General features: G+C 37.5%; 1 protein-coding gene across 1 annotated transcript; it reads left to right on the top strand.

Annotated features, from left to right (window-relative positions):
• Positions 1-11,056: 11,056 nt before the first annotated feature.
• LOC131411112 (grpE protein homolog 1, mitochondrial-like) lies at positions 11,057-11,578 on the top strand. The gene has a single exon (XM_058549760.1). The coding sequence runs from the start codon at positions 11,057-11,059 to the stop codon at positions 11,576-11,578; it is 522 nt and encodes a 173-aa protein (XP_058405743.1).
• The last annotated feature ends 13,432 nt before the right edge of the window (positions 11,579-25,010 follow it).

The raw sequence follows: 25,010 nt of genomic DNA, 5'->3' as shown, positions 1-25,010 counted from the left end.
GGAATGAACGTTTATTAAGTATCTGCTGTGTCAAGGGCTGCACTTACACTCTCTCCCTTGTCAGTCACACCGCTGCAGCCTGTGACATCACAGCTAATGCCAAGCACAGTGGGGTTCTTTGTTCCCTTCTGTTCTTTTCAAACATTTCCTTGAACACTTAACAGATACTAACTCGTCGAGTCCTCTCAAAAACACTTCAAAGTAGGATTTATCATCATTTATTAAAAAGGGAACCGAGGCACAGAGAAGTTAAATAGACCTGCCCTGGGTCACACAGCTAATAAGTAACAGAGGCAGAATTTATTTATTTATTTATTTATTTATTTATTTATTTATTTATTTATTTATTTTTGTGAGGAGGATCAGCCCTGTGCTAACATCTGCCAATCCTCCTCTTTTTTTGCTGAGGAAGATTGGCCCTGGGCTAACATCCGTGCCCATCTTCCTCTACTTTATATGGGACACTGCCACAGCATGGCTTGACAAGTGGTGCGTGGGTGCGCGCCTGGGATCCAAACCGGCGAACCCCGGGCCACTGCAGTGGAGCTCGCAAACTTAACTGCTTGCGCCACGGGGCCAGCCCCCAGAGGCAGAATTTAAACCCCAGTGCTAAATTACGCTGTCATTTTAGTAGTGAGATGATCCTGGTGTGAAGCTGCACCACCAAAGTGAATTAGCAATGAGTTGGGCTACACTGTGAGAATATTGTATCTTAGACTGCTACAGTGATTATCAGCCATTTTGGGTGGATTTTTTGGGGGGTTGGGGGAGTGGAGATTTGGGCTATTATTAATATTGCTATTACTGTTATTTGATTAGGTAATACATTCATGTAGTTCAAAATTCAGAAGGTACAAAAGGTATCCAATAAGTGCCCTCTCTCCCTGTCCATGCAGTCAGTACCTTGCTGTGAAGGCAAACAGTGCTACTAGTTCCTTGGGTATCTTTCCAGAAATTTCTCATGCATGTACAAGCAGATAAACAAATACACACACATGCACTCAAGGTAACATATTATTCATGCTTTTCTGCACCATGCTCTTTTCCTGGGACCCTGTATTGGAGACCATTCCATACACAGGGAGCTTCCTCATTCCTTGTGAGAGCTGCCAAGTATTCCGTTGTGTGATTTGTCCTCTATTGGACATTCAGGTTGTTTCCAGTCTTTTGCTGTTCCCAACAATGCAGCAATGAATAACTCTGTTAATAAATCATTTTTCATATTTGAGAGTACATCTGATAACATCCTAGAAGTGGAATTGCTGGGTTAAACAGTATGTGCATTTGATAGATATTCCCTTCTTCCCCTCCACAGAGATTACCCAAATTTCAAACTGTGTGATCATTGCCACTCTTATTTATGAGTGTCCAGATCTGTTTGATTAAAGAGTTCCTGAGATTTCAACTGCTTATCTGCATGATCTGAGATGCTGATGTTGATAAAAGGGCAACTTTCACCCATAACTCACAATTTTAAATTTGACTTTCATCAAAAGGGTATTTCCTACTGATTGGCTATTAAATAAAGATTCAAAATTGGAATGTACAATTTTTATATCACTAAAACACTGCTTTTATCTGCTTTACATGTTGGGATGCTGCCCACGCACCACATATGGTTACGCAGACAACATTGCAAACAGCACCCCCTGGAGTTGTGACAACTGTATACAGCAGTTCTGGTTCTGCCTAAGATTTCATTTAGGAGAAGTGTGCAGGGGGAGGTGTTCTATTTAGGGTAAAACACATTTGAGACCCCTGCTAAGTTAGACACAGACAGTTACTTTATAAACGCTGCTTGATGTTGATGATGGTGGCTGAAATCCCAGTTCTCCCTCTGAGAGCTTGCAGACTCCCAGAACATTTTTACAGCAATCTCAGATGACCTAGCTGAAATTAACTTTAAACCTTGCACCAAAAGGAAGGCTAGATGTCAGCAGCAGCTTGTCCTCATCAAAAGACAGAACACAGGGTAATCACAGGAACTGACCCACCAGCTTCCCGACTCCTGGATGTTAAATTATTATCTGTGGGAAGTTAGATAGTGGTACACAGGAAGACGTGTCTTGGAGATGGAAGGGGTCAGCCTAGTGGAGCTAAGCTTTATTAGATTTAGATACATTCACAAGTGTTTATCACTTATCTTGTGAGATACATTGAATTAGCTGTGCTTTGCTTTCCACCAAGCATCCCAATATCCTAAATTAGATTTGAAATCAAGCTGATATTCACGGGCCCGGCCTGTGGAGGCTGGATGTTCAGGGAATACGAAGGATCTTTTATTCTCCCAGCGGGACAGCTTAGCAACCGGAGTGTTGGAAACGAAACGCTGCAGAGGCTGCCACGTTGTTCACTCCTCCCTTATCTCTGGCATCTTATCTTCACCTTCACAGAATAGTGACCACAAAGGAGGCACCAGGAGGAAGAAGGATGTTAAAGCACTGTGGATGGAGAAGGATCATGTCTAATCCCCAGCAGCCGCAAGAGCTCAGCTCTGGTGATAAAGGGATCTAGCAGTAATCCAACCTCTCAACAAAGAGATTTAATATCCTGAGGGGTGAGATCCACTCAGCCGTGCAGGGTCATCAGCTGATTTAATCCAGCCAGGTCTTTTTTTACAGATAGAGTAGCTCCTCTCTGCTTGGGTCTCCAAGACTGATAGCATTTTAAGAGAGTGAATGAATGAAGTAACTTACTTTCCGGCCTGATTATATGTGATATTCACATCTTAAAGATACAGTTTACTAACTAAACTAATGCCCAATTTGCTGCTAACCTAAACACAACCATTTCTCTAAAGTCTAGAAGACTTGCACACTCTCCTTGTAGGGCATTTCCCTGCATTACTGTGTAGTGTGGTGACACCTAGTGGGAGAAAGAAGGAGAGCACCCAAGCAGGAGCCTGGAAAAAATTGTATTTTCGGTGACTTTTTTCCACGAAGTTTATAGAAACTGCACTCTGCGGTAGGCAGGGCCACGAGTTCCAGTTGAAAAGCTCTTGCGTATTTCCTCCATGCTGACAACAAATGTAGCCTTATCTCCTTTTAAAACTTTTGTGACTTGACTCCTATTTAACATAGTATTGGAAGTCCTAGCCAGAGCAATCAGGCAAGAGAAAGAAATAAAAGGGATCCAAATTGGAAAGGAAGAAGTGAAACTGTCACTATTTGCAGATGACATGATTTTATATATAGAAAACCCTAAAGAATCCACCAGAAAACTTTTAGAAGTAATAAACGAATATGGTAAAGTTGCAGGATACAAAATCAACATACAAAAATCAGTTGCATTTCTGTACACTAACAACGAAGTAGCAGAAAGAGAAATTAAGAATACCATCCCATTTACAATTGCAACAAAAAGAATAAAATACCTAGGAATAAACTTAACCAAAGAGGTGAAAGATCTGTACACCGAAAACTATAAAACATTTCTGAAAGAAATTGAAGAAGACACAAAGAAATGGAAAGATATTCCGTGCTCTTGGATTGGAAGAATTAACATAGTTAAGATGTCCATACTTCCTAAAGCCATCTATAGATTCAATGCAATCCCTATCAAAGTTCCAATGACATTTTTCACAGAAATAGAACAAAGAATCCTAAAATTTACATGGAACAACAAAAGACCCCGAATAGCTAAAGGAATCCTGAGAAAAAAGAACAAAGCTGGAGCTATCACACTCCCTGATTTCAAAATATACTACAAAGCTATAGTAACCAAAACAGCATGGTACTGGCACAAAAACAGACACACAGATCAATGAAATAGAATCGAAAGCCCAGAAATAAACCCACACATCTATGGACAGCTAATCTTTGACAAAGGAGCCAAGAACATACAATGGGGAAAAGAAAGTCTCTTCAACAAATGGTGTTGGGAAAACTGGATAGCCACATGCAAAAAAATGAAAGTAGATCCTTACCTTACACCATGCACAAAAATTAACTCCAAATGAATTAAAGACTTGAATGTAAGACCTGAAACTATGAAACTTCTAGAAGAAAACATAGGCAGTACGCTCTTCGACATCGGTCTTAGCAACATCTTTTCAAACACCACATCTGACCGGGCAAGAGAAACAATAGAAAAAATAAACAAATGGGACTACATAAAACTAAAAAGCTTCTGCACAGCAAAGGAAACCATCAACAAAACGAAAAGACAACCTAACAATTGGGAGAAGATATTTGCAAACCATACACCTGATAAGGGCTTAATCTCCAAAATTTATAAAGAACTCATGCATCTCAACAACAAAAAAACTACCAACCCAATTAAAAAATGGGCAAAAGACCTGAACAGACATTTCTCCAAAGAAGATATACAGATGGCCAACAGACACATGAAAAGATGTTCAAAATCACTAACTATCAGGGAAATGCAAATCAAAACTACAATGAGATATCACCTCACGCCCGTCAAAATGGCTATAATTAACAAGACAGGAAACAACATGTGTTGGAGAGGATGTGGAGAGAAGGGAACTCTCATACACTGCTGGTGGGAGTGCAAAGTGGTGCAACCACTATGGAAAACAGTATGGAGATTCCTCAAAAAATCAAGGACACAACTGCCATATGATCCAGCTATTCCACTGTTGGGTATTTATCCAAAGAACTTGAAAACACCAATTTGCAAAGGTACATGCACCCCTGTGTTCATTGCAGCGTTATTCACAATAGCCAAGACTTGGAAGCAACCTAAGTGCCCATCAAGGGACGAATGGATAAAGAAGATGTGGTATATATACACAATGGAATACTACTCAGCCATAAGAAAGGATGAAATCCAGGCATTTGTGACAACATGGATGGACATTGAGGGTATAATGCAAAGTGAAATAAGTCAGAGGGAGAAGGTCAAATACAGTATGATTTCCTTCATTAAGTAGTAGATAATAACAACAATAAAAAAACACATAGGGACAGAGGTTGGATTGGTGGTTACCAGAGGGGAAGGGGGGAGGGAGGAGGGTGAAAGGGATAATTCGGTACATGTGTGTGGTGATGGGTTGTAATTAGTGTTTTGGTGGTGAACATGATGTAGTCCATGCAGAAATAGAAGTACAATGATGTACACCTGAAATTTTTACAATGTTATAAACCAATGTTACTGCAATAAACAAAAAATTTAAAAAATAAAAAAATAAAAACTTTTGTGACTTGAATAAGGCAGAGAGATGAGAAGTTAATAAACACTGTTCTGTCCAAAACACTTCTCCCACAGAAATGATACTTGTTTTAGGCCTGAGTGAAGCCTGAAAATGGCCATTCTAAGATTGGGATGACTATGTCACTTAAAACAAGTAGCCCCATGGCTGCCACAGTGGTTTAAGAATGGGCAGACTAGGAAACAGCCTACTGAAAAGACTGCCCTGCCTCCCAAATATTTCCTTCCTCATCTGTATCAATGCCTGGATTTCCACCACTTTGTAGCTTATTCCTTTGGCACTGGAAAACTTTCTGCAGCCTTTAACAATACATACTAAGTGCAAATGAACCTGACATGGGTAACAGTGATAGTTTAAGCCTTGCTAACATTCTGAGGAAGTAAGGTACATTAAAGCTGAGACCAACTGACTATTTATTAAAGAAGCTAGAAGGGGAATTTATATATTGGATCAAACTAGATGACCTTGAGAATTCCTTGTCTGTGTAGGGGAGGAAGGCTATCCTCTACCCACTCTGGGTCCTTTCTGGCTGGGCTACAAATTAAATTGACACGAGACCAAATAGCAGGAGAAAATCAAACAAAGCTTTATAACATGTATATATGGGAGAAACCCAGGAAACTGGGTTTCTCCACAAAATGGCAGAGGTTCTCATTTTAAATACTATCTTCCGCTAAAGACAAAGGAGGATGTGGGGGGCGGGGGTTATGGGAGGTTACCAGAAAAGCACAGTAAATAAGAATAAGGTTATTATGCAGACTTAAGGCCTCACCTTCCGCATTATAAGTTTCTAGAGATGAGGTTGTCCCTCCTTCTTCCCAGTATAGAGAGGGAGATACCTGTACACATGGAGATTTCTCTTACAAATGTAAATTTTTGGTAAACAGAACTTTGATAAGAATGGGCTTAGCAAGGACCCTCCTGGTCTATCCACACCCAGAGTTATCTACAGTGATAGCTTGTCCTGGGGACAAGGCAGCTGTCCTTTTAGGCAGTTAGTGGGGGGGAGGTCAAAGTTTCTTTCAGAGTCTTCTGAGCCTTTATTGTCTTCAGCTTGAAATAATCCGCATACCAGAGTGGCACATCTTGGGGCGGCCTGCCCTGAACCCCATCCCATCATGGTTATAGCAACTAGCTGAGATCTAGGCCCTGATGAAAATGGAGTAAACGAAGGTGTGAGGAGAAGGACAGAGGCTGGGAGGTGAGAGATGGGAACTGAAATCAGAGGAAAGGTAGGAGGGACCCAAGACCCATTTGTTACCCTCCAAATCATTTTTACTTACAACACTTGTGACACCAAATGCATGGTGTCTTTTCCAACACCATTTCTCCAACTCTCTGACACCATCTAAGTGTCCTATTCACTTCAATTCTAACACTATCTAGCTGGAGTTAGCATCGGATCCCACAAGTTAAGGGCTCAGTCCCACAAGACTGTCCCCCACTTCAGATGCCACTCAAGTCCCAGGTTGTCACTTCTGACTGAACGGCTGTAAATTCAGAGTGTTCCCACAACTCCCTCCTGAGGTTCAATAATTCACCAGAATGACTTACAGAACTCAGGAAAGCAATTTACTTACTGTTACCATAATGTAAAGGATACAAATGAGCAGCCAGATGAAGAGGTACATAGAACAAGGCTCAGAAGGGTCTAAAGCACTGTCCCTTGGAGTTGGTGTGTGTCACCATCTGACACATGGATGCATTCATCAACCCAGAGGCTCTCTGAACCCCATTGTTTAGAGAGTTTTATGGAGGTCCCATTACATAGGCATGATTGATTGAATCATTTGCCACTGGTGATAGAACTCAACCCCCAGCCCCTCTCCCCTCCCCAGAGGTCAGGGACTGGGGCTGAAAGTTCTAACTCTCTAATAATGCCTTGGTCTTTCTGGGGTCGGGACCAGCCCATATCCTGAAGCTATCTAGGAGCCCCCAGCCACCAGTCATTCATTAGCATACCAAAGACACTTACTACTCCTGAGATGCCAAGGGTTTTAGGAGCTGTGTGCCAGGAAATATTTGGGACAAAGACCAAATATTTCTTTTTTATTATCTATCACACACCCTCATAGTCTTGCTCAGATTCTGACTTTAAGTACTCCAGGGTAGTTTTTTAAAACCCTCCTCAGTAAATTCTGCAGGTCCAAACTACTCAACTGAGCCTTTTAATTGTTTATAAAATCAGAAAAATCTGCCCTCAGAAATTGAAAAATAGACTTGTGAATTTTATGAAATATTTGAGTAAGAAAACATATAAAACAATAATACATCAAGTGTGGTTAATCTCAAGATGCAAGGTTGTCTGCACATACAAAAATAAATCACTGTAATTCACAATATTAAGACAATAAAAGAGAAAAGCCATATAATTATTTCAATATATATAGAAAAGGCACTTGACAAAATCCAATTCATGATTTAAAAAAAAAACTTTCAGAAAATTGAGAATAGAAGGAAACTTTCTCAATCTAATTGTTGACACAAAATAACCAATAACCATTCTATAGATAAGAGAGATAGGAGAGTTTTACTTGAGCCAAACTGAGGATTATAGCCTGGGAAGGGCTTTTCCAGAAACGAAGAAAGCATTCTGGAGAAGCATGGTTTTCAGTACGGTCTTGTACCGTTTAGCAACAAAGAATATACACTAAACACACCCAGGATTAATATTCATCAAAGTTTCAAAGAGGTATTCAGTTGCAAATTAGCAGGTCAATATGACCCTGATGTCTGGAAAGGAACTAATAAGGGCTGGCATTACCAATAGGGCATAAGAGGGGAAGTATGCATTCTTATCTTAAGAGAGTGCATTCTTTACTTTAATGGTTCAAGCAGATGTACAATGTATGTTTGATAGACCATGAGAAAGGTTTCTTTAGTTCAAGCCAAATCAGTTTTGAACCCGAATAGTTACCCTAAATACCTCAATATGTGAAAATCTCTTGTCATTTTAAAGAGTATCTATGAAAAACCTACAGCTAACATCTTTCTTAATGGTGAACTATTGAATGCTAAGATTGTGTACAAAGTACGGATGCCCCTCTCACCATATCTATTCACCAATGTACCAGAGGTCCTAGCCGGTGCAATGAGGCAAGGAAAAAGAAATTAAAAGGCATAGATTGAAAAGGAAAAAGTAAAATTGTCTCTATTTATAGATGACATGCTTGTCTATGAAGGAGTTCAGAACATGCCACTCCAAAATATGCCACTTTGGCATATTGACTATTTTGAGCTGAAGTTACTTGAGAAACAGTAGATATAGAAGGGGTTCTCTAACCTTCTCCTTTCTACCTAGAAGCAGGTCATAAAATTCCCCATGGGAAAGGTGCCCTGTCTGCACCAGGAAGGGAACATTCTTATCACCGGACACTGGGAGTTGACACTGCAATGGACCTGTACAAAAAACCTATTAAAATAACCTTTATCTTCCATTAGTTTCCTCCAAATATTCCCTAGTCACTGTCCCACAATTTACTGCCCCTTGACCAAGCCCCTTTGTCTTGTTACATCCCCACAATTTATTGTTTTTGTTTAAAAAGGTATATAAGCTTTGGGGCCTAATGGCTTCTTCGGGTCTTCATTTTCCCTCTGAGACTCCTGTGTACATATAAAAATATTAAATAAAATGTGTATGTTTTTCTCCCATTAATCTGTCTTGTGTCAGTTTAATTCTTAGGTCCAGCACAGAACCTAAGGGAGTAGAAGGAAGTTTTTCTTCCCATACATTTACATAGGAAATCCTAAGGAATCCACAAAACAATTCACTAGAATGAAGTGAATTTAGCAACATTGCAGGATACCAGGTTAACATACAAAAGTTAATTGTATTTTTATATATAAATGCAAACAATTGGAAAATAAAATTTTAAAACAATTTCATTAGCAATACTATAAAAAAAAAAGAAAGATACTTAGGGATAAATTTAACAAAAGACATGTAAGACCTCTATACTGAAAACCATGAAACATTCTGAGATAATTTAAAGATAATATGAATAAATGGAGACATATACCATGTTCATGGATTGAGTGACTCAATATTATTAGCATGTGACTTCTCCCCACATTGATCTATAGATTCAACACAGTTTCAGCCATAATTCCAGCATGTTTTTTTGTAGAAACTGGTAAAATGATTCTAAAATGTATATAGAAATGGAAAGGACCTAGAATATCCAAAGAAATCTTGAAAAAGATGAACAAAGTTGGAAGTTTGAAATGAATCAAAATAATGAAATACCGATGGATAGGTACAAGGATGGATTGATGGAGAGATAAAGCAAGTATAAAAAAATGTTAACAGTTGAAACTATGGATAGATATAAGGGTGTTCACTCTAAAATTCTTTCAATTTTTCTGTACATTTGAAAATTTCATCATAAAATGTTGGGGAAAACTTGTATGAGTCTTTATTGAAGGTCTTTTGGGAGGGACAGCTTATTTCACATGACACACAGCAAAGCCTTCTAAAAATTCTCTTACTCATCTATTTCCTCAAAGTCCCACACCTAGCTTATCATTACAAATCTGCATTATTCTTCTGTTCTAGAATGTAAGGAAAGTATCTACTTTTTTCAATAAAACACGAGAGCTCAAATGTATATATCAAAGGTAGAGGCCAGTGAAAATAAAAAGATTTAAGGCAAGTGACAAATTTTACTCCTTACTTGATAATCACAGGTTGTTTCTGACTCCAGATGGTAATATAGACTTGATTCCAAGTGACCACAGGGTATTTCCAAAAATCAAATTTACCTTTAAAAGATGAGATCATTCCACCACTAAGGAAATCTGAAGTAATATGACTAAGGCTGAGTTTTAAACATGTTTTACACAGTAACAGCATTGTTAGAATAGTATAAAACCTCACAAGATAACTATTTTGAAAAGAACCATATCTATTTGGAGGTATACATTAAAAGAACTTTCTAAATTAATTGCACTGTTTCACATTCTAGAGCAGAACAATAATGGATGTTCATAATGATAAGCTTATGTTATCAAGATTAAATTACAAGTAGTATATTGTATACCACCAGGCATGATAAACAATTTTGAAAGACTTCCAATAGAAAGAATAAATCTTTAAAAGCTCTGATGCTTGAACATCAGCTATCTGAAGAATTTACTATGTGGGATAGTTTGGTCTATTTCAGAATATTATATATTATTAAATTCACTTCTGGATACATCTTGACATCTTATTTCTTCTAGCATGGGATATAATCTTCAAGCCAAGACTTCAAAACATTAGCTATCTCTACAGGTGTATTGAGAGACATCACAAAGCGAGCATCAGAGATTTATTTCCTAGCAGCAACAGGATGACTAAAAGAGAAGACAATTACGTTTACTTCTGTTTGAACAGCCCATCAAATTGATAGTAAATCCAATGAAAAGATAGTATCTCCAAATGATGTTTTGTGGAGTTCAGTATTTATAACATATTCCTAAGAACAATACATGTGATGCAGTAGCTGTAGATAATCCCTACGTGGTTAACTCTCTAACTTCAACCTTTTTTCCTTCCGAGGATTCTGGTGAGGATTAAAGGTGAAGGCACTTGTAACACACTTAACACAGTGCCCGACATTAGGTACACGCTCAGTAAGGGCAGCCTACTGTTATATGTTATGGATTGTGGGCACAGCATTTTAAAAAGTGTAACATATTCGAGTGGTGAATATGAGAACATGATGTAATCCATGCAGAAACAGAAGTATAACGATATACACCTGAAATGTATACAATGTTATAAACCAATGTTACCACAATAAACCAAAAAATAAATAAATAAATAAAAAGTATAACATGAGGTGCATGCATGCGCAGGGCCACGGCGGCAGTAATGGCGGTTCGGTGGCCTTCACGTTGTCTATGCAGCCCTCCCCTCGGTTGTTATGCACGGCTACTAAACAAAAGAAGAATGGCCAGAACTTGGAAGAGGACGTGGGTCACAATGAACAGAAGACAGATCCTCCCTCTACAGAGGAGATACTCATGGAAGAGAAGGTCAAGTTAGAGGAGCAGCTAAAGGAGACAATGGAGAAATATAACCGAGCTTTGGCAGATAGTGAGAACTTGCGGCAGAGGAGCCAAAAATTGGTGGAGGAGGCAAAATTATATGGCATTCAGGGCTTCTGCAAGGACTTGTTAGAGGTTGCAGACATTTTGGAGAAGGCAACACAGTGTGTTCCAAAAGAAGAGATTAAAGACGACAATCCCCACCTGAAGATCCTCTACGAGAGGCTCGTAATGACTGAAGTCCAGATCCAGAAGGTGTTCACAAAGCACAGCTTACTCAGGCCAAACCCTCTAGGGGCCAAGTTTGACCCTTACGAACATGAGGCATTGTTCCACACCCCTGTTGAGGGCAAAGAGCCGGCATGGCTGCGCTAGTTAACAAGGTGGGGTACTAGCTGCACGGGTGCACCCTGAGAGCCGCCCTGGTGAAGGAAGGGTAGCTGTCTCTGAAGGGTTTCAGTGGGTTTTTTTGGTAATCACTTGCTATTACTATTAAAGGCTGGTTCATCCTTTCTCATCTATGAATATTTTGACCTTTTCCCAAACCTTGGGGGAAAGCTTCAGTAACCCCTGGGATAAACAGAAAATTAAGCCAGTTGCACAGCTGCGTTAATAACTCTAATTCAGGAGTCTGTTCGTTGATTTTTAATACATGTTGAATAGTTCCACATGTTTACAGTACAGGCCGACAGGACACTATCGGACCCTCGAGTATCAGGAATAACGCTGTATCTGCTCAAACTTGGGTGACGTCCAAGTATTTTAAATGAATAAACGGTCTTCGGGAATCCTGCTCTTTTGCTAGCTGGCTGTGCCCAGCTGCACTGTGTCTTCTGCATCTCATTGTAGCATGCAAGCTCCTGGAACCCTTAACCCATTACATTTCATTCAATGAAGGAAAGGCAAGCATTTAAACATTTTTCTTGCTAAGAAAGATTTTATGATGCCCCCCTCGGTGGGGAACACAGGTGAGTTCATTACAAGTAGTTACTATCTAGTAGCTAGAAATGATCGACTTCTGGCTTTGAGATGTGAAATGAGCACATGAAACTTAAGAGTTCTCACCTCCTTATTTTGCTAGTAACTAAATTTGACAAAATCATTTACTTTTGCCTTGTTCTGTTCATCTATTTGTAGAAATGTTTAAATCTACACTCGACTAGTTACTGATGACCTGACAGTATTTTCCCTAGTAAGATGGACTTGCCCAAAATCTGAGGACTGCATGCTTGGCATAATTTACATGTTAAATGTTTAATTTTTAAATTTTATTTAAGAAGATTAAAGCCCTCCTATGTTTATTTTCCTACTTTCTGATCACTATTTTGTGTACTTTGGTGGAGGAGATCCTTACTAAGGAAAGCATGACAGCTTTCCTGTTCTCTGCTCAAATCCTGAAGCTGTGTACTGGACGCGAACACACAACACGCCTGAGCTTCGGTACCAGAAAAGAGAGCAGCCTCCCTCTGGTGCAGTTGCAGGCTGGCCTGTGACTGGGCCTCTGCTGGGGGCAGACGTGTCTGCCTACAGACCGTGAAGGGGACCTCAAACACTCAGGAGCCACAGCAAGAACACATACCATCTGCAGAAGCCAGCTCCGAGACTCACCATAGGACTATCCATTCTTCAGTTACATTAGGGGAAAGTCGAGTGATTGAGGTACCTGTTATACGCAAGAGAAAAAATAACCTTCCACTGCCTTTGCTTCTAAGAGGTACTTCTAGGATTGAAGGTCAATATTGTTAAATCCATTTACTGCATTAAAAAGATGGGGCAGTTATTTATTTTGCTTATAATTTTGAAAGATGTAGGTAATATTGGCATAATAAAAATTCCAATTTATACCATTTCAAAACATTTTCCCCTTTTCCTTTAAGCTGCCTTAAATTATTTAGTCGAAAACATACCCCAGAGCTAAAGGCAGCATCATATATCGAGAAGATATCCAACTGGGACTTACAGCTCTGCTTTTTATACTGTGTAGCTGTGTGTACATCATTTCAACTCCCAGGAAATCATCTGCAAAATGAAGGCTGAATAAGAAAAGTAATTTTCAAACTAAAAAAAATTAAAAAAAATAAATAAATAAAAAGTGTAACATGCAAGTCAGGAAGGAGAAAACAAGAAAATTGTTTCAGTTAATCAGTCCACTCCCACTTACTTTCAAAAAAACATCCAAAACATTTGGCATTAATTACCCAAATATTTTGGGGTTTGTTTTCATTTTAGTTCAAGATTTATATTTTTATCTTCATTGATTTTAAACGACATAATACAAATATTCTCATTTTTAAAAAAATCATACCAAATTGAAGCATGTTAAGATAAAATGTGAAAGCTCCTCTCTCTGCCTCTTAATTTTGCTCCATCTCCTCCCCAAGAGATGTCAACCTGTATCTGTATCCCTCCAGTCATTCATCTCCATATGAAACAGCATTCACATTCTAGGCCTTATCCTGGGCATTTCAACACAAGATTTCATTCTCTTAGTCATTGCGTAAAAACTTCAAGTTCTCCCCCTAGTAAAGTTCCCTCTGCAGCTTTGATAATAATCTCAACACATTTGAAAGGATTTGACAAGCCCACCCATCTCCATCCTCACAAATAGACATATCTCTGGGTTAACTTAGGAATTCGGGAGACTCAGATATACCACAAGATTTTGGAGGCCCAATTCCATCAAAGAATCTGGAAATAGGAGACTCGAACGCTCACTGCCACAGCCAACCAAGTGAGTCATGTGATAGGTTGGAACCAGCTAATTTCTTCTAGGCCTGCTGTCTGTCTATTCTGCTCTGAGGAATACAGTAAAAGATGAGCCTCAATTTAATAAAAGTATCATAGAGAGATTCCACAAGGTTGGGAACATTCTCTTTCTTTGTCTATGCAAGTTATCACACAGGCCATGAAATGTAGAAAGAGGCTTTCCAAATGAAGTGATTCCATAGCAAATATGCCACATAGATGACTAAAATTCAGCAGATTATGCTTGCTGCCATTCTACAGGTGCTTTTCTAGGCAGGCATTATATTTTGTGAGCTATCTGTCCTATAGCTTTGATATTCTGGAAGGACTGATGACATCCATATCCTTTCAAATAGTGCAGTTTTCAATTTAGCTACATTCAGCAACCTACAAACAGTCTGCAAGGCACTGTGAGGAAGATGGCTTTCAGACCTCAGCTATGTCACAGGTGATTCTGCCGAGAATCATGGAATACAGATGTTCTGAAACATTTGATGAGCCCGAAGTAGAACAACATCAAAAGTGAGCTTCCCTTTGAGCAAGTGTAGGAGAGCAAAATTTTCCATCCCAAAATGTGTCTCTTTGGGCATGAGGATTATTTTAGGTTGACTATTTTTAAGAAACAAAAGACTCAGGAAGAGCTTTTACTTCTCGCTTACCTGCCTAAAAGAATTTAGATAAAGGGCCTGTTCCAGGAAGAAGAGCCATCACCAGAGATATCTACAAAGAACATGAGCTAGGTGTGGTAGACTAGGGGAAATTTAGCAAGGCCTGTTTGATCAAAGTCCTCTGTGTGTCTCATTGTCTCTGCATAGCATGGCAAACATTTGTTTACCAAAGATGTGCTTTTCCCATCTTCCTGTGAATTGTCTTCCTTCCCATTGAAGCTCCAGACCCCTGCTCCCTTCTTCTTAGCTTTGGATGGCATACAAACTCAATTGCGTGACTCCCTGTGTGCCTCAAATTCTTATGGAGACCTGTACATACAAAATTAAATTTGATTTTCTCCTATTAATCTGTCTTATGTCAATTTAATTCTTAGACCAGCCAGAAGAACTTAGAAAGTTAGAAGAGAAAGTTTTCCTCCTTGACATAAGATACATGGAAGCGAAAACTTAGCTGACAGCATCATGTCACAGGACTCTTTAAATAATGTGAAGAAATGAGGCAAGTGCAATATTTATTTCCTCCTTGCATGAAATTAGATCTCCACTAAAAAAAGATACATGACATAGAAATAATCTGTAAATTCTTGTGAACTTTAAAAATGGCAAAATAAAAATAGTCACAAAATGTTTCCATTTCTATAGCTTTCTATAGCTTTGTTAAAGAGTTGGTTGGCTTCAAAAAATTATACATTTGCTAGGGCTGCCATAACAAAGTACCACAAACAGTGTGGCTTAAACCATAGAAATTTAGTGTCTTACCATTCTGGAAGATAAAAGTCCAAAATCAAGGTGTCAGCAGGTTTGGACCCTTCTAAGGTCTGTTAGAGAAGGATCTGTTCTATACCTTGCTCCTTGGCTTGTAGATGGCTGTTCTCTTCCTACCTCTTTTCACATCATCTTCCTTCTATAGGTATCTCTGTGCCCAAATTTCCTTTTTTTATAAGGACACCAGTCATATTGGATTAGGGCCCACCCTAATGACCTCACATTAACTTGATTACCTCTGTAACGACCCTATGTCCAAATAAGGTCACATTCTAAGGTACCGGGAGTTAGGACTTAAACATATGAATGCGGGGGGGAGCATAATTCAATCCTTAACAAGTAACTTAAAAGTTACTTGAAGGTAAAAGTTACAGAAAGATGCATGGTGTCGCTTAAACCATGAAACTTAAGTTGGGTCTTACAAAGAAAACAAAAACCTGCATAAAATCAGTCACAAAGGAGTTTCTTGTTGTCAGGCATCAAGAAAGGAAGGGAGGGAAGGAGAGAAAAAGAGAAGGGTAGTAATTAATTGAGCTATAAAACCTTACGCAGTGGCCAAAAACTTCTCAAATTTGATGAAAGACATGAATATAAGCATCCAAGAAGCTCAAAGAACTTCAAGTATGGTAAACTCAAAGAGATCCACACCAAGAAACATTATAATCCAACTGTTGAAATGCAAAGACAAAGAAAGAATCTTGAAAGCAGTAAAAGAGAAGTGACTGGTCATGCACAAGGAATCCTCAAAGAGATTATCAGCATATTTCTCATAAGAAACTTTGCAGGCCAGAAGGCAGTAACTAATATATTCAAAGTGCTAAAAGAAAAGAACTGTCAACAAAGAACCCTATATCTAGCAAAGTAGCCCTTCAAAAACGAGGGAGAAATTAAGATATTCTTAGAATAAACAAAAGTTGAGGCAGTTCACTCCATTGTATGGATATACCACATTTTGTTTATTCATTCATCAGTTGATGGACATTTGAGTTGTTTTCATTTTTTGGTTATTATGAATAATACTGCTATAAACGTTTGTGTACAAGTTTTTGTATGGACATTATGTTTTCAATTCCCTTGGGTATATATCTAGGAGTAGAATTCCTGGGTCATATGGTAACTCTGTTTAACTGTTTGAGAAACTATCAAAGTGTTTTCCAAAGTGGCTGTACCAGTCTACATTCCCATCAGCCATGATAAGTGTTCTGATTTCCCCACATTCTCATCAACACTTGTTATTGTCCATCTTTCTTATTATAGCAATCCTAGTGTGTGATATCACAATGAGATATTTCACTGTGGCTTTGGTTTGCATTTTCCTGATTACTAATGATGTTGAGCATCTTTTCATGTGCTTATTGGCCATTTGTATATCTATCTTCTTTCGAGAAATGTCTATTCAAATCATTTGTCCATTTTTAAATTGGGTTGTTTTTTATTGTTGAGTTCTGTATGTATTCTGGATACTCTTATCAGATATACAATTTATAGACTTTTTTCCCATTCTGTGGGTTGTCTTTTCATTTTCTTGATAGTGTCCTTTGATGCACAAAAGTTGTTAATTTTGACAAAGTCTAATTTGCCTGTTTTTTCTTTGGTTGCCTGTGCCTTAGGTGTCATATCTAAAGACACCATTGCCAGATCCAAGGTCACATAGATTTATATTTATGTTTTATTCTAAGAGTTTTATAGTTTTAGCTCTTAGATATTTAGAGCTTTGAGTCGTTTTGAGTTAATCTTTGTTTATGGCATAAGCTGAGGTCCAACAACATTCTTTTACATGTGAATACAGCACCATTATTGGAAAGACTATTCTTTCCTCCCATTGAATTGTTTTGGCACTCTGTCAAAATCAATTGACCATAGATCTATGGATTTATTTTTAGACTCTAAATTCTATTCCATTGATCTTTATGTCTATCCTTATGCCAGTACTACATTATCTTGATTACTGTTGCTTTGTAGTAAATTTTGAAATCAGGAAGTGTGCGTCCTCCAACTTTGTTCTTTTTCAGGATGGTTCTGGTTATTTTGGGTCCCTAGAATTTCCCTATGAATTTTGGGATTAATTGTCAATTTCTGCAAAAAATCCAGTTGGGATTTGATATAGGTTTTGTTGAATCTGTAGATCAATTTGGGAAGTATTGTCTTCTTAATATTGTCTTACTATCCACAAACATGGGATATCTTTAGATTTATTTAGGTGTCCTTTAATTTCTTCCAACAACGTCTTAAGCTTTCATTGTTCAAGTCTTGCCCTACTTTTGTTAAGTTTATTCCTATTTTATTATTATTATTATTATTTATTATTATTATTATTTTTTGTGAGGAAGATCGGCCCTGAGCTAACATCTGCCAATCTTCTTCTTTTTTTTTTGCTGAGGAAGACTGGTCCTGGGCTAACATCCATGTCCATCTTCCTCCACTTTATATGTGATGCTGCCACAGCATGGCTTGACAAGCAGTGCGTCGGTGCACGCCCTGGATCCAAACTGGCAAACCCCGGGCTGCCGCGGCGGAGCATGCACACTTAACTGCCTGTGCCACTGGGCCGGCCCCCATATTTTATTATTTTTGATGCTATTGTAAATGGATTTTTTTAACTTCATTTTTGGACCATTTATTGATAGTATATAGAAATACAACAAATTTTTTATATATTAATCTTGAATCTTGAAACCTAGCTGAATTCATTTATTATCTCTAATACTTTGTGTGCGCGCACGTGTATGCGAGTATGTGTATTCCCTAGGATTTTCTACATATAAGATCGTGTAATTTGTAAATTGAGGTAGTTTTATTTCTTTTTTTTCAATCTGAATGCCTTTTATTTCTTTTTCTTGCCTAATTGCTGTGGTTAGATCTTCCAGTACAATGTTGAATAGAAATGGTGAGAGTGAACATCCTTGTCTTTTTCCTGATCTTAGGGGGAAATCATTCACTCTTTCACTTATTAAATATAATCTTAGCTGTGTTTTATTTTTTTTTTAGAGAGACTTTTATCAGGTTGAGGAAGTTCACATCTGTCCTCATTTGTTGACTATTTTTTATCATGAAAAGTTTTAGATTTTGTCAAATGCATTTTCTGCAACTATTAAGATGATCATGTGGTTTTTCCATTAACATGGTGTATTACATTGATTTTAGATGTTAAAACAAACATGCATTCCTGGGATAAATTACAGTTGGTCATGGTGTATAATTCTTTTAATGTGTTGCTGGATTCTGTTTGTTAGTATATTTGGTGAGGAATTTTGCATCTCTATTTATCAGGGATATTGGTCTGTAATTTTCTTTTTTTGTGTGTGATGCCTTCACCTGGTTTTGGTATCACAGTAGTACTGGTCTCAAAGATGAGCTGGGAGGTGTTCCTCCCTTTTCTATTTTTTGGAACAGTTTGTGAAGGATTGGTATTAATTCTTTAGATATTTGGCAGAGTTCACCAGAAAAGGTACCTGGTTCTGGGCTTTTATTTGTAGGAAGATTTTTGATTACTAATTTAATCTCTTTCCTTTGTATAGATCTATTTAGATTTTCTATTTCTTCTTGCATCAATTTAGGTAGTTTGCGTCTTTTTAGGAATTTGTTCATTTTATCTATGTTATCTAATTTGTTGGCATACAACTGTTCATAGTATTTCCTTATAATCCTTTTTATTTCCGTAAGGTCAGTAATAATGTCTTCTTTATCATTCCTGATTCCTGATTTTAGTAATTTGAGCCTTCTTTCTTCTTTTTCTTGGTCAGTCTAGTTTAAAGCTTATAAATTTCATTGATCTTTTTAAAGAACCAAGTTTTGATTCTGTTTATTTTTTCTATTCTCTATTTACTTTACTTCTATACTTATCTTTGTTCTTTCCTTCTTTCTCCTTGTTTTGGGTTAAGTTTGCTCTTCTTTTTCTAGCTTCTTAAGTTGTAAGATTAAGTTATTGATTTGAAATCTTTCTTTTTTTTTTTAATACAGGCATTTGATTTTATAATTTGTCCTCTAAGCATTGCTTTCACTGCACGCCATAAGTTTTGGTATGCTGTGTTTTCATTTTTATTTATCTCAAATTACTTTCTAATTTCCCTTGTGATTTCTTATTTGACTCATTGGTATTTAGGAGTGTGTTATTTAATTTCCCCATACTTGTGAATTCAAGTTCATCTCTGTTATTATTTCTAATTTCATTCCATTGTAGTCAGAAAAGACATTTTGTATGATTTCAATCCTTTTAAATTTATTGATACTTGCTATGGCTTAACATATATCTATGCTGGAGAATGTTCCATATGCGCTTGAAAAGAATATGTATTTTGATGTTTTCAGGTGGAGTATTCTAGAGATGTCAGTGAGGTCTAGTTGGTTTATAGTGTTCAAGTCTTCTATTCACTTGTCCATCTCTGTCCAATTTTCTTGCCAGTATTGAAAGTGGGATATTAAAGTATCCAACTATTATTGTTGAATTGTCTTTCTTCTTTCCATTTTGCCAGTTTTTGCTTAATGTATTTTGGGACTCTGTGGTCAGGTGCATATATGTTTATAATTGTTATATCTTCTAGCTGTATTGACCTTTTTTTTCTTTCTGAAGAAGATTTTCCCTGAGCTAACATCCATTGCCAATCTTCCGCTTTTCGCTTGAGGAAGATTCACCCTGAGCTAACATCTGTGCCAGTCTTCCTCTGTTTTGTATGTGGGTCACCGCCACAGCATGGCCGCCGATGAGTGGTGTAGGTGTGTGCCTGGGAACCAAATCTGTGCCACTGAAGCACAGTGCACTGACCTTAACCACTAGGCCTCAGGGTCAGCCCTGTATTGACCCTTTTATCATTATAAAATAACTTTCTTTGTCTCTAGTGACAATTTTTGCCTTAAATTCTACTGAGTCTGATATTAGTGTAGCTACTTCAGCTCTCTTTTGGTTATAGTTTGCATGGTTTATCTTTTTTCATTCTTCTACTTTCAACTTATTTGTGTATCTAAAGCTAAATATGTCTTTTGTAGACAGTATATATCATGTTTTTTTTCCGACCCATTCTGCCAATCGTTGCCTTTTAATTGGCATGTTTAACCCATTTACATTTAATGCAGTTACTGATAAGGCAAGATTTATGTCTACTATTCTGCTATTTGTTTTCTATATGTCATGCCTTTTTTTGTTTTCTATTCCTCCATTACTGAATTTTCTTGTGTTAAATTCTTTCTAGTATACCATTTTAATTTCTTTGTTGCTTCTTTTACCATATATTTTGAGTAATTTTCTTAGTGGTTGCCCTGGGGTTTATAATTAACATCTTAACTTTTAACAATCTAGCTTGAATTTATACCAACTTAATTTCAGTATATATAAAAACTTTGCTCCCATATAGATCCATCCTCTCTCCTTCTTTGTGCTGTTATTGGCATTTAAGTTACATCTGGGAATTGTTTTCCCATCAGTAATATTTTATAATTATTGCTTATTGTAGTTGTCTTTTAGATCAAATAAGTGGGGAAAAAAAGAGTTACCAACAAAAATACATTTAAGTTATCTTTTATATTTACCTATGTAACTATCTTTATTGATTGTGGAGAGGTGAATTGTGGCCCTCAAAAAGAGATGTCCATGTCCTAATCCTGAAACCTTTAATGTTACCTTTTTTGGAAACATTTGAATGTTACCTTACCTTTGAAGATGTAATTAAGTTAAAGATCTGGAGATGGTATCATCTTGTATTATCTAGATGGGCCATAAATCTAATGATAAGTGTCCTTATATGATAAACACAGAGAAGAAGACAAAGAGAAGGAGGCAATATGAAAACAGAGGCGGAGATTGGAGTCATGTGGCTACAAGCCCAGGACTGCTGGGCAGCCATCAGAAACTGGAAGGTGCAAGGAATGGTTCTTCCCTAGATCCTCTGGAGGGAATGTGGCCCTGCCAGATTTTGGCTTTCTAGCCTCCAGAAATGTGAGAGAATACATTTCTGTTATTTTAAGACATCTAGTTTGTGGTAATCTTTTTCAGAAACTCTAGGAAGCTAATACACCAGTGTTCTTTACTTCTTCATATGGATTTAAGTTACTGTCTGGTATCTTCTCATTTCAGTCTAAATGACAAGCTTTAGTATTTCCCATAGGGAAGATTTTATAGCAATGAGTTCTTTCAGTTTTTGTCTAGGAATGTCTTAATTTCCCCTGCATTTTTGAAAGATAGTTTTGCTGAATATACAATTCTTGGTTGACAATCCTTTCTTTTCATCACTTAGAATATGTCATGTTATTGCCTTCTGGCCCCCATGGTTTCTGATGAGAAACCAAGTGTTAATCTTATTGAGGATTCCTTCTGTATGATGAGTCACTTCTATCTTGTTGCTTTCAAGATTCTCTCTTTGGCTTCAGCTTTTGACACCCAGATTGATTATCATGTGTCTAGGTGTGGCTCTCTTTGATTTTATCTTACTTGGAGTTATTTTAGCTCTTGGACAGATAGATTAATATTTTTCACCAAATTTAGGGAGTTTTTGGCCATTATTTCTTCAAATATTCTTTCTGCTTCTTTCTTTTCTCTCCTTTTGGAAGTCTTATTATGCATATGTTGGTATGCTTGATGGTGTCCCACAGGTTTCTGAAACTGTTCACTTCTCTTCATTCTTTTGTCTTTCCGTCCATCATATTGGATATCTTTCTTCAAATTCATTGATTCTTTCTTTTGCCTGCTCAACTCTGCTATTGAGCCACTCATTCTAGTGAATTTTCATTTCAGTGACTATAATTTTCACCTCCAGATTTCTTTTATTTTATTTTTTTTTTGTGAGGAAGATCAGCCCTGAGCTAACATCTGTGCTAATCCTCCTCTTTTTGGTGAGGAAGACTGGCTCTGAGCTAACATCTATTGCCAATCCTCCTCCTTTTTTTTTCCCCAAAGCCCCAGTAGATAGTTGTATGTCATAGTTGCACATCCTTCTAGTTGCTGTATGTGGGACACGGCCTCAGCATGGCAGAAGAAGCGGTGCGTCGGTGCGCACCTGGGATCTGAACCCAGGCTGCCAGTAGCGGAGCACGCGCACTTAACCACTAAGCCACGGGGCCAGCCCTTCACCTCCAGATTTCTATTTGGTTCTCTTTTTTAAATAATTTTTATCTCTTCATTAATATTTCTATCTGTTGAGACATCATACTCATACTTTTCTTTAGTCCTTTTCACACTGTTACGTTTAGCTTTTTTAACATACTTAAAATAGCTGATTTAAAGTCTTTGTGTAGCAAGTGCAATGTTTGGATTTCATCAGGGACAGTTTCTACCACTCATTTTTTTTTTCCATCTATAGGTCATACTTTCTTGTTTCTTTACATGTCTTATAGTTTTCATTAAAAACTGGACATTTCAAGTAATATAATGTTGCAACTCTACAAATAAGATTCTTTTCCTTCCTCTAATTTGTTGTTGTTGCTGTTTGTAGTTTGTTTAGTGACTTTTTTTTAACTAATTCTGTAAAGGCACTATTTTTTGTCACGTGCAGCCACTGAAGTCTCTGCTCAGTTAGCTTAGTGGTCAGTTCAGAGAGTTCTTTAAACATCTGGAATCAATTAGTTTTAATCCCACTCTTTGCTGAAGCACTCTGTGTGTCTTGGGGCATGTCTTCAATGTTCAGTCAGGCAGTTGGCAATTCTGCTTTACTCTTCACTTTCTACTTGTACAGAATCTCAAGATCAGTCAGCGTTGAGAGTTTAGGGCCTTCTTAGGTCTTTCTTGAGCATGCAATCAGCTCTAGGCATGCACACAGCCCTATAGATACAGGTGACTTCTAGATTCCCCAAAACATGTCAGACTTTTTCAAAGCCCCTAGAGACATCTCATTGCCTAGTTTTTCCTTTTAAACATTTTGGTTATCTTTTCCCCAACTGTTATTTACTTCCTCAGGCAGTCACAAAGTTAATCAGTTGCTTTTAATTGTTTTCAACAAATGCCCCTGGGAAAAGCCTTTTCCACACTTTCTGAATGCTGACAGCCTTGCAATTGTTGTCTTTTAGGGAATCTCCAGACAAGTCAGATAATGACAATTTTCTCTGAACGAGGCTTTGAAGGTGCTCCAACCCCATTCTGCCCCTCTGGTGGCTGCAAGACTGTTGCTTCTCAAGGCTACTACAGAGCTGGAGAGGAGGGAATGGGAACAGGGCAAGTTAACACGCCAGAAAGATTGCTATTCTTACTGAGATTCAGCCATTTTCCTTGAATAGAGGGTCTCCAGATTGCTGTAAGTCTTTGCTTAATTTCTACAGTTCCAAAAAAGTTGATTCTGACAATTTTTGCCAGTTTTCTCATTGTTTTTATGGGGGAAAAATTTTTAGAGATTCTTACTCTACCATTTTTGCTGATGTCTTCCTAATGTAATATTTTCATGATTTTTTTTTTACTTAAAAAATATTACTTCTTAAAAAGTACTCTGGTAATAAGGTGATGGTGAGGGTATCGACACAGTATTTGGTACTTTCCTAGTTCCCAGAAAACATATCACATTTTTATTCATCAAATCACTAGACCAATGGATTTTTCTCCCATGGACACAAGTTTTGTTGGTTTTCTCTTCTTTATTGAAAAGTTTTATTTTTATTAAAATGTTGCATTCATCTATAGATTAAAAGATTTATCAAGACATATCAACCACTGCAACGTATTTTAATCCTGATTTGAAAAACGAAAATTATAAAAAAAATTTTGTGACAGGAGGGGATTTTTGAACACTGGATATTTAATGATATTAAGGAATTATTGTTAATTTTTTGTTGATGGAAAATGGCATTGAGATTATATAGTTTTAAAGAGTTTTTATCTTTTAGAGATACATGTCAAAATATTTACAGATAAAACTATATGATGTCTAGGATTTGCTTCAAAATAATCTGAGGAAATGGAGGAAAGTGGGTAGGAGAATGGATGAAACAAGACTGGCTGGGAGTTGACAATTGTCTAAACTGGGTAGTGAGTACAAAGGGGATTATTATACTATTATAATTTCAATGTTTTGATAAATAAATGAAAAGCAATAGGCTCTATTGGAGTATATGAGGAAGCCATTTGGTGTAAAACTAATTTGGCCTGATCTTATTTTTCCAAAAGGGCCTGACGTGGCCTGTTGAGCATGCATTGTACGTCTGCTTTACATATTTACTATGTTCCAAAGACAAGAATGATTCCTTTAAAGAAAGGGATGTAGCTTCCCCCGTATCGGCATTTCTTTAAGGATAAGCATCTCTTATGGAAACTAAGGATTAATTACTGACCTGCTGTACTCACCTTGTGACCACTGACCTGCTGACTACTGATCTGCTGTGCCAGCTAAGCATCTTGTGACAATTGTAAATGGGACATTCCTATCATATGTGATTTATTCTCTTTGTTCCAAGATTGTATATAACCACTCTGTACACCCCACTTCTTTGGTGCCCTTTCTTCCTTGGGGAAGGAAGGCCTCAGCTAGTCCTCAGATCAGGCTCATAATAAACTCACCCCAATTTTGATTTATAGATTGATTATGGATTATTTGCATCAACAGTTTGAAAATTTCCATAATAAAAGGCTTGGTGGGGTTTTTTGTTTGTTTTTGTAATGTTATATTTCTTGAAGCCTGAGCCTGTAAAGAATTTTAGTAATTTCTACTGGGCATGTC

This window comes from Diceros bicornis, chromosome 2 (genome assembly GCF_020826845.1).
Source record: "Diceros bicornis minor isolate mBicDic1 chromosome 2, mDicBic1.mat.cur, whole genome shotgun sequence".
NCBI lineage: Eukaryota > Metazoa > Chordata > Mammalia > Perissodactyla > Rhinocerotidae > Diceros > Diceros bicornis.
Note: the sequence above shows the minus strand (reverse complement) of the source record. Positions and strands in the feature narration are given on the sequence as shown.

Bases quoted from the DNA above. Each gene is read 5' to 3' on its own strand.
- LOC131411112 (XM_058549760.1), top strand. From the start codon at position 11,057: ATGCAGCCCTCCCCTCGGTTGTTATGCACGGCTACTAAACAAAAGAAG.